The sequence below is a fragment of the Schistocerca americana genome, chromosome 3 (assembly GCF_021461395.2).
Source record: "Schistocerca americana isolate TAMUIC-IGC-003095 chromosome 3, iqSchAmer2.1, whole genome shotgun sequence".
NCBI classification, from domain to species: domain Eukaryota; kingdom Metazoa; phylum Arthropoda; class Insecta; order Orthoptera; family Acrididae; genus Schistocerca; species Schistocerca americana.
In genome coordinates, this window is record NC_060121.1 from 687,346,691 (window position 1) to 687,364,279 (window position 17,589).

Consider the following 17,589-nt stretch of genomic DNA (forward strand, 5'->3'; position numbering starts at 1 on the left):
GCAGCAGTTTGTCTGCTTCTTTTTTCCCATGGCATCCAGGTCTATTCCACGGAAATCCACGATTAGTTGGTGGATACTTTTGATTTGCTGTTTGATCAGGTATGTACAGTTTATTCCGACACCGAACACTATGTTTTCTTTGTTAAATTTGTGAATCCCTCACAGGTCGAAAAATCACTACTTAGATTCTCAAGTTAGTGTCTCTCACAGAGATGTCTCAATTACTACAGTCCTACTTGCAAACACTGACATGGAATACACAAATGCTCATGTATTCAACCTGCCTCCCAAGGTAGATAACATTTACCTTAAACACACTTTGCTGAAGTATGGTGAGGTCACAAACATTTCCCTTGATGATGGTCCAGACAGCACAGCAGGATTCATTCCATAGAAATGCAGGTGAAACAGAATATTCCATCTTATTTAGAAGTCTGTGGTTATTGTATACACATTACAAACAGTGTCTGTAAAGGGCTTTTGTTTGTGATCTTCCCCTGAACAGTGGCGTAAGTTAACAGTTGTGGATCTTGCCCCCACTGGCACTAAATCACGGGCTAATGATGACCACTGGATGTGTTTAAATTTCATTGTGCATGATTTTCTGCTGTTATGACTGAGGACACACAGAAGCTCAAGTGATTGAAAATAATAGGTGCCATACACGAGATGGGGATACTGCTGATACTGTTCCCTCTGTCTGGCAACCCTCACCCTCTCTCCACAACTTATGCTTCTGCTGATCCTCTGGACAGATGGTGAGGATGGAATCAGCACTAATAAGCCAAGAGTTGAGACAGAGTGTTCTGGATCTCCCTCGCTTTCTGCAGGTGTTTACTCGAAACCTCACCAATGGTCAGAACACTTCGTGTCGATATCCCTGTTGCCTGTTCCATGTATTCAACCTATTGAAACACAGCAGCCCCCTACTTCCTTGTAGAGTACTCCCAATGTGGATCAGTCACTTTCACTGGGGGTTCTTTCTGCGCAGACAGATTCCAATTAAGGCCCGACAATGATTGGTTTGGAAGCGGTGAATGAGTCTCCCACCTCACAAGCGGCAGTGTATAACTTGCCACACAGCTGGTATAAATAATGAATCCATCTCCATCATGCTGCAAAACATAATAATAAAGGTTGGATAGAATGCAACACTAGCTGCTCTCCCTCAGATTCATTGATGGATGTGCCGATGGATTGTGATGGTCAAGGGCTGGAATAAGTCATGTTTCTTTTTTGCCATTTTCATCTGTTTCTTATTTTGTTTGATAGCCCAAGGTTACACCTTAATTACCCTAAATGTTAGTAGAACTGACTCAGATCTATGTTTTGCTTCATTACATCAATTAATTTATGATTCTTGTGCCAATATTGCACTTTTATAATAAGTTTTGTAGAGCAGTTTGCTCTCCCTGGACTTTAGGCAATTTTTAATGTTGTCACTCATGAGGGTATTCCCACTACTGATATTGAAATGCATGATTCTGGAAGGCGGATGGGCCGTCATCTTTTTTACCTTACCTTATTTTTCTTATATGTATCATCTAGCTCGGGTCATACAGAGGTGCATTTGCAGTCTTACAAAGAAGAGTATGTCTATCTTTTGTGAAAGAGTCCTCGGTGTCTCATGTTAGGTGACAATTTTAATTGTGTTTTACATACTAGCAATCAGCACCCACATTACAATTTTTGTAGTGATTTAAGTGAATTGGTTAATTCAATGCATTTGTATGACATGTGGGAGCAGGAATATCCACCTTGGTTTCATATACATTTTTACTGCCACCTCTTGTAGGAATATCAATGGATTTTAATTATCTGATTGTTAACATGATAGGGTTCTTGTGGCTGACAGTATACCCATTTCTTTTTCTGACCACTGTGCTGTGGGGGCCACTGTAAGCCTTGAACAGCAATGTACAAAACTGTTTCAGACTCAATGGATGCTGAATGTCTCCTATCTCATGGATAGCGCACTAGGTGAAATGGTTGGAATTGTGTGGAAGCATTGCCTCCACTTTGCTGTGCATTACTCTTCGCTTTTGGATTGGTGGACAGATTTAGCAAAGCTGTAGCTTCATCAGTCCTTAATACCACTCTGTGCTGCTTGAGCGAGGAACTTCAGGAAAACTTATGTATTTTATAACACTATTTTAACTGCACTATACAAACAAGTGAGTGTCTCCCCTCAGACCGAGTGAGGTGGCGCAGTGGTTAGCACACTGGACTCGCATTCGGGAGGACGACGGTTCAATCCCGTCTCCGGCCATCCTGATTTAGGTTTTCCGTGATTTCCCTAAATCGTTTCAGGCAAATGCCGGGATGGTTCCTTTGAAAGGGCACGGCCGATTTCCATCCCAATCCTTCCCGAACCCGAGCTTGCGCTCCATCTCTAATGACCTCGATGTCGACGGGACGTTAAACACTAACCACCACCACTCACCCCTCAGAATCAACATCAGAATCTTTCATTGCCATTGACCACATTCAATAGAATAGGCTTTCTTAATAATATTAGGTAATATCTTAATCATATGAAGTTACAGTTGCACTTAAATTATTACCATTGACATTTACAATTCATGCACAGATTAACTATCTTATACACAGCTATAATTTAAATATTAATGTCAATATTGTCCTTATCACAGAGCTCTTTCATATTATATAATGGGATTTTTGTCAGTCAGTCACACAATTTATTTTGAAGTTTTTGAATGGCAGGGATCGAGCAGTGAGAGGCAGCTTGTTAAAAATTTTGAGGGCATTTACTTCATGGGCGTTTCCTGTTGTAGCTAGCATGTGCCTTGGAATGTCAATATTTGCCTTATTTCTGGTGTCGTGTTTGTGTATTGTTTCCCTTCCTTAAAGCTGATCTTGAAAAAGAGCACAGAGACATAGACGTCCAGGTTCAAAACTGTAAGCAACTTAATCTGGTAAAAAGAGGACGACAGTGTTCTCTAAGACAATCCTTGCATAGTGGCTCACTTATCAACTGAACTGCTCTTTTAACAACATAAATGGGCATCCAGTAGCAGTCCATACTTTTGGAATTGGACAATTTGGAAACAGCTTTACAGACCTTGTCAGGTGTGATTTTGTCCCAGCAAAATAAGGATCCTTCTACAGATCCAAAACATTTGTCGTGTTAAAACAAAGCATCTGCAGCTCCAGTAGCACCAGGTGGAGGGTTTACACATCAAATCTAGACCCTGGTCACTTGTTGAAGGGGAACTGACATCCTTGTATCAACTGCTTTGCCATCAGTCGTGGTGTCGTCACTCCTTCATTACGATTCTCACAGATGCTGAAGGCCACCAACTGGCTGCACAACATGATGTCGTTTGTGCTTTCTACCAGTAATACATGGAACTATATGCAGTGAATGAAAATGTGAGGCCCCTTCCCGATGATGTCCATGGAATCCTAAGTGGGAGGATCATGCCAGCTCAGAATGTTGAATTTCTTACCACCTTTCAGATGAATGAGGAGTTTTAGACTTATTGTTGGTTCTCACTCCTGTAAATTGCCTGGTATGGATGGTCTCCATAAGGAGCTTTATATCTGCTTTTGGTCCCTCGTGAGTGTGATGCTTATAGCAATGTTAAACAAGTTTATTCAGGGGAAAACTGTGCCCACAGCCTTTGAGGAAGAAAAGATAGTGTTAATACTGAAAGACTCTGGCTGTGTCATTGTAGATTCTCTATACCTTCTCACTTTGCTTAATTTTGATTATAAAACTCCTGTTAGGGCAATCAATAGCAGGTTATCTTCTCTGTTGGTAAATGTGATTGGAGAACATCAAAGTTGCCTTCCTGGTCACTCAACTTGACTCCAACAGTGAAGTACCAGGATGTGATTTCAGGTGCTTCAGTCAATTCTGTTCACTGCATTCTTGATTTTCTCAATTTTAATAAGCCATTTGAGTGTGTTTCTCATAGCTGTTTGGTCCTTGTGTTAGAGATACTCAGTTTCATTCCTGTGGTTCTTATAGTTCTTTCCTACATTTTCATGGCATTCCAGCAAAGATACTTGTTAATGGTCAGCTGATGCCACAGATCATGATTAGTTTGGGTGTGTCCCAGGGCAGCCCGCTTTCCATGTTCTTACTTGTTCCCTCTCTGGAACCGTTGTTTTGCTGTGACTAGTACGACCCTCATGGTTACAGTATATGCTGACAACACTATGATTCTTCTCTGCCATAGTGAGGAGTTTCCCTTGTAAAGGCGGTGTTAGATGAATATTGTTGAATCTCTGGTACACTGCTGAATGAGAGCAAAAGTAAAATTCTTACACTTCGGGGTTTCGATGAGATTTCTATTCCTGGGTCACTGCTATAGACCAGCATATGTCATCAGGGGCCACTGTCGATCATGACACTTAATTGGAAAACTGTAATTGACAAAATCCAGGGGGCCATACTGGATCACAAATGGTGCCAAGTTACAATTATCTGAAAAGTTCGTACTTTGGATACTTATGTGTTGTGTAGAGAATTTTACAGTGAATAATCATTCCCACTGTCTATGATGATGGCAAAGAAATTGCAGCAATTGTCTGGGCGATTTTTATGGAAATGTTACGTATTTATTGAGAGTTAAATATTTATTGAGAGTGCACAAAATCGTAACAGCTCTTTTTCTTCTTTTTCCTTTTCTCCCCCAGAGAAGAATACTCTCTTTATGTGCTTTACTTCAGCATAACTCATAATTCAGAATTTGTCACATTGTTCTAGATATCAAGAAATCATTTGGCACAGTGTCACATTGAGGACTGTTACTGAAGGTCCGAGCACATGGTATAGGTCCTCAGATATGAGTGGCTCAAAGAATTTTTAGATAATATAACCCTGTACATTATCCTAGAAAGCGAATGTTTATCCGAGACAAAAATTCTGTTGGAAGTCCCCCAGAGAACTCTAATAGGACCACTATTCTTTTCTGTATACACGAATGATCTGCTGGATGTGGTGAGCAGCAATCTGTGACTGTCTGTGGATGACACTGTAATGTATGGGAAAATGTCATAGTTAAGTGACTGCAGGATACAGGATAAGTGATTGGGGTAATGAATGACAGCTTTCTTTAAATGTGGAAAAAATCTAAGTTACTGCAGATGAGAAGGAAAACAGTCATGTAATACTCAAATACAGTATTAGTAGTGTGCTGCTTGACACAGTCATGTTGATTAAATATCGATGCATAACACTGTAAAGCAACATGAAATGAAAGAAGCATGTAAGGTTGATAATAGGGAAGATAAACGTTTGACTTTGGTTTAATGCGAGAGTTCAAGGAAAGTGTAATTCATACATACACAATACTTATGTGACCCATTCTTGAGTACTACTCAAGAGTTTGGGATGTCAACCAGGTCAGATTACAGGAAAATACCAAAGCGGTGCAGAGGTGTGCTGCTAGATTTGTTTCTGGTAGGTTCAATCAACACGCGAGTATTACAGAAATGCTCCATGAACTCAAATGGGAACTGTTGGAGGAAGATGATGTTCTTTTTGTGAATCACTATTGGGAAAAGTTAGAAAACTGGCATTCAACAGACTGCGGAATGATTCTACTGCCACCAACTTGCATCTCGTAAAAGGACTGTGAGACAAGATAAGATGTATGGAAGCATATAATCAGTCGTCTTCCCCTTGCCCTATCTGTGAGTGGAACAGGAAAGGCAATAACTATTAATGATACAAAGTGCCCTCCACCATGTGCCATCATGTGGCTTCCAGAGTATATGTAGATGGAGATTTATAATCTAATTTCCCTAATGTCTGTCACGAAATATGTGGCAATCAGACTAAACTTGAGTTGACTTTTGAAGACACACATAATTGAATAGCAACATGGAGATGAATCATATAGAGCAACAGTACTGAAAACAATGTAGCTAGTTTCTCTCTTAATACAGATTTGAACATCAAAAAGCCAGTTGTGCTATATGAAGAGGTGTCATTTTTTTGTGTATTGATATCTTGATCATCATGATCAGCTGCAGCAGTTTGACATCTGTTGCTTGATAAAGGCCTTATATAGACTTTCCAGTTGAATATTGTTTTCAGCTTCTGTGTTCCTGCATGCTCTGTAAAGCCATCTACTCACTTTCCATTATGTTAGGAAAGAACTTCCTAGATCCATCTATCATCTACCATTCTGGCTATGTGACCACCTACTTTCATTTCATTTTCATTATAATTGCAGTTTCACTCTATTCCAGACTGTTCTCTCATCTATTTGTGTGTTTGTCATTCTCTTCTGTAATTGTCAGCATGTATCTCTGTTGTCGACTAAGCAATCCACAGTTTTTAAGTGGCTTCTGCCCGTGGGTGAGGCAATGAGGCCTGACTGACCACCTTGTCACTCTTTGTCAATGGTGTCATTGGATGTGGTATGGGGAGGCATCTGGTCAGCACGCCACTCTCCTGGTTGTTGTTGGGTTTCTTGACCTCTCAACTGCTCCTAATATGTCACATAGCTCCTCAGTTGGCCTTGAGAGGCTGAATACGCCCAATACCAGTTTTCCCAAAAAGGAAAAATCCCTGGCAGTACCACGAATCAAGCCCAGGTCTCCTTTATAACTCCCCACCCCCACCCCTCCCCCACTGTAGTGGCCCAACTTAAATTGGCTCTGTCCCAGTTGGTAGTGAAGGGATGTGACGTTTAATACAGTTTCTTAACTCCAGTGCAACCTGACGTTCTTCACTTGGTGTTATGAGAGATGAAGGCAGATGTGTTCATGTCTGTTAAAAATGGAGGAGTGAAGTGTGACTAGAATCTATACTTGCACTTATCAAACTAGGATCAGACTTATTTTCTTTATACTGAACAACTTATTTGTATTACTTTCATGAGAAAGTCCTTCAACATTTAGGAACATAACCTCAGTTCTGTACAGCCATTATATAAGTCTAGCCTCTCTCACATGCTCTCTCACTTGAATGGTATTATGCATGTATGCAACATAAGATGCCATCCCAAGTTTCTGGCACTCACATCTGGCATCAGCCAATACTTTACTGGTAAAACGAAGGGTGAGCATGTTGGCAAAGATGTACTGAAGGGAAGGCAGGTGCCACTTGCATCAGTATGGAGAATGCATATACTAGCGAAATGCCAGGTGATTGTCTTCCCCATCAACAGCAGCCACAAAGTGTACAAAATGACCAAGCAGCCACATTATTGTATTATTCTTCATTCTTGGAAAAATAAAGTAGCTGGCTACAGAATAATATCAGTAGTGTACGCGGTGTTGACAGATCTCATGCCATGGGCAGACTAAAATTTTCCACACAATCTTCCAGGGGAAGGTGGCAATGATAGTTCTAGGGGATTAGGACAGACCACCCCCTCCTAGCAAGTGAGCAAAGACCGGGTTGTAAGTACTGTCAGATGCGGTACATTGACACCCAAATAGCTCATGGGCAGGTAAAATTCTCTGATATGGCATAGTTTACAATTATGGTGACCAACATCAACCAGTGGAGCAAGACTTGGTGCAGGCACAAGTGTGAACAGCCAAGCCATGAAAGTATGTGACTCATAAGTAAACAATTAAAACTATGCACAGAATATATAAACCAGAAGCTTTGATCTTGATGTCAGAGTGACACAAATCCCCTAAGGTAAGCGGTCTGGGATAATTTTCTAGTGCAACATAATTTTTCATTTGTTTGTAGGTATTTATTAACAGTCCTGGTACACACGAACATTCTCACCTCACAGTACCATAGCATGCCGCTACGACAACCAAAACAAAATTTTGTAACTGTGTCAGACCAATCCGGATGACCTTTTAGCTGTCTGGATTGGCTTCACTGAGCTGCAACATTTCCGCTGCTGGCAAAATCAAATTACCACATGATACTCAAGTTTATCAATGGGCTATGCTGTTTTGGCTCCTGTAGCAGTTGCTACAGTACTGTGGCCATGGATTTCAATGTTTTCCAGGACTCCAGGCATCCACCTGTAGGCTGAAATTTAAAACTTCATACTAACCCTTGTATACACACTGATGAGCTAAAACATTATTTCCACTGCACACCATGAGATTAAATGCCATCTAGTATCATTGAGGTTTAATGATGTGCTAAGGACAGTATATAAGAAGCGCAGAGACAAATGGGGAATCATCACTGCTGACACATAAATTAAAAATTGTAGCTCTTTGGCTACAAAAAATTTAAGTAATTCTTTCATTACAAAAAACGAAAAAAATAAGAAGAATTTATAAGATGTCTACATCAGCAATGGGAGCATTTTCTGTATATCATCACCAAGAATAAAGTTAAAGTGATCTTTCTTCCTCCACCAAAAGGCAGCAGCACTTCCGGGTTCCGCCAAAAATGAATTGATCCTATGCAATGCTGAGGCTTGCAAGATACCATACAAATGTGGCCTTTTATACATAGGGAAGACAACATGTAAAATCTATGAGAGGTGCATGAAACACCAAAGGTACACCCAGCTTTTACAGACAAATAAATTGGCTATGACAAAGCATGGAATCAACAGTAGTCACTTTATGCTATATGACAGTGTCAAAATTCTAGCAATGACATCATCATTCTGGGACTCGGTGCTGAAAGAAGCAGGGAAATTCATGTTGGAAAGAATTTGACTCACAGAGATAGGGGTTACAGCCTGGACAAAGCAATTTCTTTGATCAACTTGAAAAGTGGTCACTACAGTGCAGATGCTATTGATGAACCAGTATCCCAGTATAGACTGAGTGTCTTCCCACTCATACAAAGCTTTTTGTTGCTGAACAACATCTCTAGTCCTTGTGTATTGTGGCCACAAGTGCAGTGATAATACCCTCACATTTAACATAATGGATGTGAGTGTTGTAGCTTTAGTATGTTAGCTCAGTCTGAAGCTGGCTGAGAGGGTGCTGTCCAAAATTTTCGGGACTGGTGCTGCCATCTGTTGAAAACCTTATCTTCAGACTAATGGTCACCATCACCCTCGAACTAGTTCCCACCTGCACGTACACACTGATCCCAGCACTTCTGCCACAGGTCAAACATTTTCTGGGAGTCATGTTCTTTGAGGTTGTTTATCATCACCAGCGATGCTTCTTGAATCCTCTCTAGAGTGTCAAACCAAGAGCCTTTCAACTTGAGTTTCAGTTTTGGGAATAGCATGAAGTCACAAAGTGCCAAATTTGGTGAGTACGGTGGGTGGGGTACAACCACCACGTTGTTTTTTGCCAAAAAGGTCCTGGTGAGCAAGGACATGTGACAGGGCACATTGTCGTGATGCAGCAGCCAGTTCCCTTGATGCCAAAGTTTGGGCCATCATCGCCACATGTTTTCACGGAGCTGTTGCAAAATGTCACAATAGTACACAGAATTCACTGTCTGGTTGGATGCGACGAATTCTTTGTGTACAGTTCCCTTCGTATCAAAGAAAATGATGATCATGCTCTTCACTTTGCTCTTCACCTATCTTGCTTTTTTGGGTCTTGGAGAGCCCGGGCTCTTTCACTGGGACGATTGTTGCTTTGTCTCTGGGTCACAACCATAAATCCAGCTCTTATTGTTGGTGATTACCCATGACAAGAAGGTTGGATCATCAGATGCAGTCCGATTAAGGTCCATGCACACTTCAACATGCTGTGCCTTCTGATCGGCAGTCTAGATCCTTGGCACAAATTTTGCGGTGACACGATGCATGCCCAATTCATCAGTCAACATTCGTTGACATGTCCCATAAACAATACCCACTTCATCCACAAAGTCTTGAACGGTTCGACGTCAATCTGCATGAACCAATTGTTGAAGTTTGGCAACAATGTCTGGCGTTGTACAGCTAACGGGCCTTCCAGTGTGAGCATCATCTTCGACATCTGTACAGCTGGCCCTGAACTGAGCATGCCACTCAAACACACGCATACGGCTCAAGCTGTCCCCCAAACACTTGTTGAATCATTGCAAGGGTCTCCGTAGAACTTTTCCCGAGATTCGCACAGAATTTGATACACACGCGCTGTTCTGTTCATGGATCCATCATAAAATTGCCACACACCACACACAGAGTATTATGGAAATCACTGCGGACATGCAACACGTCCTCCCAGCTGAATGCTACTCCACACACTGACTCATCAGAAATGCAGCTATCGCCACCCAGCAGTGCAAAGATCTACTACCCCTACTTTCCATATGGCAGCACCAGTCCCGAAAATTTTGGATTGGACCTTGTATATGGCCAGAATATTAATTGAAGAAATGAAGTTTCTGCAGCCACACATCTAAAATCTAATTTATCAGTCAGAGAATTAAAAAAAATATGAAGGTGCACAATTATATAAATGATTTTGATCCATTTACAGAATTTAAGCCTGAAAATTCGTAGGAATTTCTGTTAGATCAATTAGGCCTACTTTTTTTTAAATCCACTTCATTTTGCCTTTGATCAACTTTTGTTTATTAGTATGGTTTTGACAGTGTTTAAATGTGCAAAAATATTTTCCTACCTTTCTTAACACCTGTCATCATTTATAGTACAGCAAACTTATAGTCGCTGACTTCCTCATTTACATTAACTGAACTGGGATCTTCAGCTACATCAGTTATCAGGATATTTACTATGTTGCATTCACATATTCTGTTCTCTGACTAACTGCTCAAGGCAGTTATTACAAAAGACAGTTACAGCAATCTCACATGGAAACTTGTCCTTGACACCTGATTTAAACATGTGAGTTTCCCAGTCTGCAGATTGCAAGTTTGAAACTCCTTCTGTTACCATAGCATGATCAGGTTATATATACATGGTATTCTCTAATTTTTCTGTGAACCATTCTTCCGTGACTTCTCTGGGGAAAAGAGGTTTGTAAAAGCATGCAACTACCATGTCCATCCAATTTTCACACTTATCATCACCCCAAATTATTTCACTTTTGGTATCTGTAATAACCTCACTAGGGATAATCAGCTTCTTTATGGCAATAAATATGCCACCAGCATTGCTGTTCAGCCTATCCTTGTGACATGTATCGCAACTGGAATTAAATATTTCAATTTTGCTGCCTACTGCATTCTGAATGGCCCATTATCATTCACTAGGAAGGACCCAGATTCTAATAAAGCAACTGCAGTTAATTTCTGAAATACATAAAGCTGCTGAAATACTTTTGATAAGATGCTGCGGAACTCTGCAGTAGAGTAAAGAACACTCAACCAAAGTTGTCAAGATCCTGTCTACATATCTGTCACCAATTAGTGTTTGTAGCATAAACATTTTAAATGGTACACTGTATGTATAAAATGTCAGTGGCATGTGGAAATATTCCTACACAAAATGCAAACAGTGCACCACACAGAATAGAAAACATCTAATTGTGCTTTAAAATCACCAGTGGCGATCAAATGGTAAATATTTTGATCAATCTTGAGATCTTTGCATGATGAAGAGTCATTCAAAGCCAGCGTAGTTGTAGAAGAAATAAGTATTATTGTATTTGTATGAAGTTTCATATCCATAGCACTACATTCTTTTACTGTTCCAACACAGCTTAAATCAGTTACCAATAAGTTATGATTTTCTACATTATGATTCACATTACCATTGGCAAGAAACTTTGTAACTGAAACTTCTACTATTTCAAAGATTAAATAATATTATCAAGCATTATTAAGAGTTTATATAAATTTTACATTTCTTGTGATGACTCAATTAGAACTTAAAATCAAATACTTCGTGACCTTCCCTCAATCATTTCACCCTTCACTATTAGTGAGAAACTTCAATGTATAGATAATATAAACTTGTCTCTCCTGTGGTATTGATCATTTTTGCTTCATGCTGTATTATGGGAATGCTTCAGAATTCTCATATTATTAACAAACTATTGTATGACCAGTAATATATCACAGGTTTACATGCAAACACCAAATGAAATGAAGTTACAACTATAATGTCGCAGTACACAAAGAACTGATGTCAGTATAACAAACTTCGGAAAAACTGCAAACCACAAGCATACTAAAAGTTAACACAGGCAGGCAGTTACGTATAATTTATAAGAGAAAGACACAGTAATACATATACTTCAATATGTAAAAGCATGAACAGTTTTATTTGTCTGAAACATGTATTGCTCATTTTTTGAGTGGAGCTTTTCTTTTAAAAACAAAAAAACTTTGAAGCAAAAAGAATTTTACTTCTTATGCTATATGCACAAGGCATCATATTAACAAAAAAAAGTGTAAAATGGTATGTATATTTCCAGTTTTGACAATTAAGGGATTCTTCTCTCAATTAATTATCTGTCTTTCACTTCTGCCATGGAACAAAAAATTTTCAGGAGGGAAATAGTAAATATGAGGAGCAGTCATGAAGTTTTAATTATCATGCTTGCAAACTGTCGTAAGAGCATATTACCGAAAACACCTGTTGATGTTATGACAGGCTGTCGAGATGATGTGGCGTGGGAAGATGTCCAAGGGGGTGTTTTTTCCCCATGACAGCACCCCGACTCATTATGTGCAGGAGGCAGTCAGTCACACATGCTACTTCTGTGGTCTATCATTTTCTCTCACCCTTCCATGTTTTCCTTACATGGCCCCTAATGACTTCTTGCTCTTTTCTCATTTGATGAAAAAATTGCACAGCAGGCATTCCAGAATAAAGACAAGTTGATTTTCAAGGTGGGATATTTACTGCACAACAAATTTGCATGTATCTATAGCCAATGTCTCCATCAAGTCATCCACCATTGAGAAAAATGTGTAAGAGTGAAGGGTAAAAATGAAGAGAGTTATAAATGTTATCATCAAACTTCATTGTCACAGTTTAGCTTTCCAAGGTGATAATTAAAACTTCATGACTACTTGTATTATAAAATAAATTAGTAAAACTAGGACTGTGACTTGAGTATTCAAACATGATATAAAGAATCTCCCATGCAAAATGTTGTCTGTGGGGTGCAATAAACTGAGAAGAGACACAAGAGTAATGACTGTTTCTCAAGCTTCTATATGATACTTATAAACGTCTGCAACATTTTAATATATTTCATTCAACTTCCTTCAGAGAAAACGTAATTAACAGGGAATTATAATTTTCCATGCATACCAGGAAAAAGATTACAAATTTTAGAGATCACATTACAGTGCACAGGAGAGCACAGCCCAATAACAAGAAATCTCATAGAATTGCAGGCCATAGAAATAGGGTTCAGAAAGTAAAACTTCATGAAGGATTACTTTATACATTTTCCAAGAAAGTTTGGTTTGTGTTGCAGCAATATACAAAAATCTTGATTCAAGGAAAATATCACAGTATGTTACATTGTCACTAGTGTACTGTTCTGACCTCATCACACGTAAAGATCATCAAAGAATTCGAAAACAGAGTGAGAAAATTATATTTCCAAACACTTATATGATTTATAACAATGTTATCCCAGTGCTGCCTACAATAATGCTTTACCAATGTATCTGAACAGGAAGTAATACACAAACATAAAATAATTTGGAAGGTACAACAATGAAATTTACAACTCTAAAGTAATGAGAGATCAGCAATGTACCTGTCTCGCACGACGGCTGGCACGAGGTGAAGGGGAATGAGAACCACCACTCTCCGAATCATTGCCCCCGCCAGGTACACCAGCTCCGGCCACCCCCAGTCGCAGGCTACCTGGATGCTGGCTGTCAGAATCCCGTCTGCTGCTGCTGGGACAATCCCGGTCAGAGTCACTAGGGGCCACCTGACTGCTCCGGTAATCACTGTCATCAACAAACACCACTGTCACAGCGCTCTCCACTTCAGGTCAGGGTGCATGCCATGCACCCATACATACAGAGGCACAAATACATTCCTGGGTAAAATTCAAGAGAAATACAGGGCTCAATTATACAGGGTAGGTCACCATGCTGTGGCAGTACTACAACCTACCAAGGAAAATAAGGAGTGCATTCTCTTCATCGCAGGACATATTTTGATGTGTTTCAATTATCTGTTTGCTTGTTTTCCCTCCATTTCACAGCTCTTTACATAGGGCAAAGTAATACCCACAAAATAACTAATTTTGACATCACTAATAAGAAATAAATATAATCTAAACTGTAATATTATAGACAAACAAATATTAAAATTGATGGTGACAAAGCCTGACAATAACAGACTATTCCATATTAAAGAATTTAAATACTAAGCACTGAAAATGGTAACAAAAAGAAAGCCAAAGAACTGAGACTTCAGAAAACAGAAACCATATTTCAGTTCACAAAAAATGCCTTTCCTGGAACTATAAATTCCACTGTTATACAACTGTGATCAAATCAGAAGCACTACACATAAAAGGCCCTTACTGTCCAAGCATTTGGAAGCAAAAGAACATAAACTCAGGAGAAAAATCTTAGGACGAAGAATAAAAGATGAAATATGCCTTCCAATACTCCATGCAGTGATGTACAGGTTAATCTATAAAATTATGGTTTCAGTGTGAATAAAAAGAATCCAATTCATGGGACATGAAGAAAGAATCAACCCACAGGAGCTAATCAATTAGATTCATGCAGTCTTGAAAAATAAGATTACTAGATCCAACTGGTACAAACAGAAAAAGATGTTATAAAATTAGGATCACCAAATTTACAAGACCAAGGCGCAATCACTCATAGAAACACAAGCTTTTGAGGACGAAGTCAGAAGGACTAAATGATAGATTGGACGGAGTAATGGAAACACACTCATTCAGTGTGCATAAAACAATACTGGGCCAAAACGAAGACCAACAAAGGTTGATACTGCATAGTCCTAATTGACCCATCCAAGAAAGAAGAATGAGGAAGAGAAGACATACAGACAGTAATCTTCAACAGGAAATTTTGGACAGGTTAGTTTTCTATGTGAACTATCCTTACTATCACTATATCACTATGATGAAACTTCTGTCAGAAGTGATAACTTTAGCAACAAAGCAAATCTTCGCTCTTATTTCTCATACTACTGATAACATTTGTTAGTGGACCTAATATTTTGATAAATTGTGGCACTATTGCATCATCAGCAAATCTAAGTATGTTCTCTCTGACCCAAGTATGTTCTCTCTGACAAACAAAAAATGTGAAAGTTCTTTTTAAAGTTGGAATAACATTTCATTGTGTAACTGTTTCATTCATATTTTCTGCAGTGGTTTTTTTCTGTTTCCACAAAGGGAGAAACTTCTTTTAAAAAGATGCACAGATAAAAGAAGCTGCATAATATTCTACACATAGCAATTACATCCATGTTAACACAGACATGCACTACAGTCCAAGAAAAATCCAATATATCAGACAAATACACAGTCATTTTCTTTAATTTGGCTGGTATCATCATATATTCTGGTCCATACAAAGGATGCAAACTACTTTTGTGCAGTGACTTTAATTGCCTGATGAATAAGTCAACACAGAATGTTAACAGTAGATGACATAAATGCTGTGTTTACCCAAGATTATCCTGAAGTGTCTAGTAGTTACACAATGTATTGCATACAATAATTTTTTCACCATATCTTACATAACCTTTAAATAAAAAAATAAGAAGTGTCTGTAAACTGAATTTTCATGGCCCATCCAGAGGCAAAATTCTACTCACTTTTTTTTAATAAGTTGGTAACTGAATATTACATTTCAGACACAAAAAATCACTAAAAAGTGAATGTACAACAACAATGCTAGTAAATTAAAGGTTTCTGTTTCAATAACACATAGATTCTAATATTAGATAAATGCAAAATTGTTACTACATGTTCATTAGCATGGATGTGTTGCAATTCCAAATCATATATTAAGTTATCGTTATTCCAAGAATACTTCCAACAGGGGAACAATGAATTGAGTTCTTGTGAATCAGCCTTCTAAAAACTTCTGAGGTTTCATGCAGTATGTCTGTCAACTTAACACATGCATGCGGAATAATTATTGTTGCATATGGTTGAGACACAATCAGATACAATACTATAAATATTTCACACAGTTAAATGTGTTTTGTTTCAGTGTTCTTAGAATTTCAACTACAAATGTTAATGTAGAACAAAAATATAACCTAAATTAAAAGCACTTTTTCAAGATGTAATGACCAAATAATTCTAATTGTATAGCTTCAAGGTTCTGCATGGAATTCCTGACTGAGCTGTTCTTTTCCATCAGACCAACAGTCACCACTATTACATCATAATGAAAAGTTAGGTGACATAAATAGAGCTTCACAACTGTTGTATTACAATAAAATTTCCAAGAACAGCCATGGTATACAACAGTATTATCATGGAATTAGTAGCAATCTCAAGCAAATGTAACAGTTGTAAATGAGACACAACTGTACTCAAATGGATAACATTTAGAGACACATAAAATAATGGTAGTGGAGAGAGTAATAGAACAGTGGAAGAGAATGCTGACTAATGAAACTCTTTCTAGGGACTTGAGAAGTTCAGGTTTGTGAACTGGGCATAGTTACCACAAAATCAGTCTCACACTGAATTATCATTGCAATGGTTCACTATTTACCTCTTGCATAAAACAAAGCAGTGGGTCACATTGACATATCGCACTACAGGAATAAAACTAATCACAGAATGTGGAAACATAATATATGAAGTTCGACAGCACTTGGTGCTAGATATGCTACTTAATTCCACATAAGTAGTTGACCTTTCAGTGACTCTGAAGGACAGTTCACAAACACTAATACTTGCTGATGGCGAAAGTACTTATCACGTCTCAGACCCAACAATACCAGACACAGCAAGTAATACAGCTGAATAGGTCTACAACTAGTTCAAAGCAAACAGTTCAAGTCTTAATCCCACAAATACTGATGTTGTATGACTTGATGTTATATGACTTCAAACAAATAAAATGATCTTTCAGTATATAAGGTAGACACTAACGACAACAATAATCGAGACACAATTAGAAAACTTCCTGTGTTTCTGCTGGATAGCAAGTTAAAATAAAATCAACACAGAGAAACTAATCAAAAAGCTCAGTTTGGCATGTTTTTAGAAGTATTTCTTATTGTTTTGACCTTAAGGTGTCAGTATACTTTAAACTTGCTGTTGTCTTAATGAATAATCTTCTCAAACAATACAGCAACAGCAAATAAAGTAATAATTCAGTACATGTGCAATGTGAGAAAATAGTGTAAAATAAGTAACACACTCCTTGCAGAGGCCTCTTCAGTTACCATGGAATTCTTACACTCATTGCATAGTGTATTAACTTCTGATTATAATGAGTTGTAGGTGAAATGAGATTTATAAGACCACAATAAAAGACACAAATATTAGTTCCATGTTTATACTGCCTTCTTTCTTCAGTGTTCAGAATGGGGGAGTATGTAGCCTAAGGCTTAGAAGAATAGTTAATCAAGCAGTATATATATATATATATATATATATATATATATATATATATATATATATATATATAGACACACACACACACACACACACACACACACACACACACACACACACACACAACATGTAATGATGGGAGAACCCCCAGCATACAGTATAGTCTCTTCAAAAAAGTTCAAAAGAAACAGTAACTACTGCACAACAGGTAAAAACGAAGGA

The 17,589-nt window shown here is 38.4% G+C and overlaps 1 protein-coding gene across 1 annotated transcript in view; it reads right to left on the reverse strand.

Annotated features, from left to right (window-relative positions):
* The window catches only part of LOC124606313 (MAP kinase-activating death domain protein), a 612,624-nt gene that overhangs the window by 549,712 nt on the left and 45,323 nt on the right, over positions 1-17,589 (reverse strand). The window contains exon 4 of the mRNA XM_047138295.1: positions 13,546-13,744. Within this exon, the coding sequence (XP_046994251.1) occupies positions 13,546-13,744 (199 nt within the window). The remainder of the gene's footprint in view (positions 1-13,545; positions 13,745-17,589) is intronic.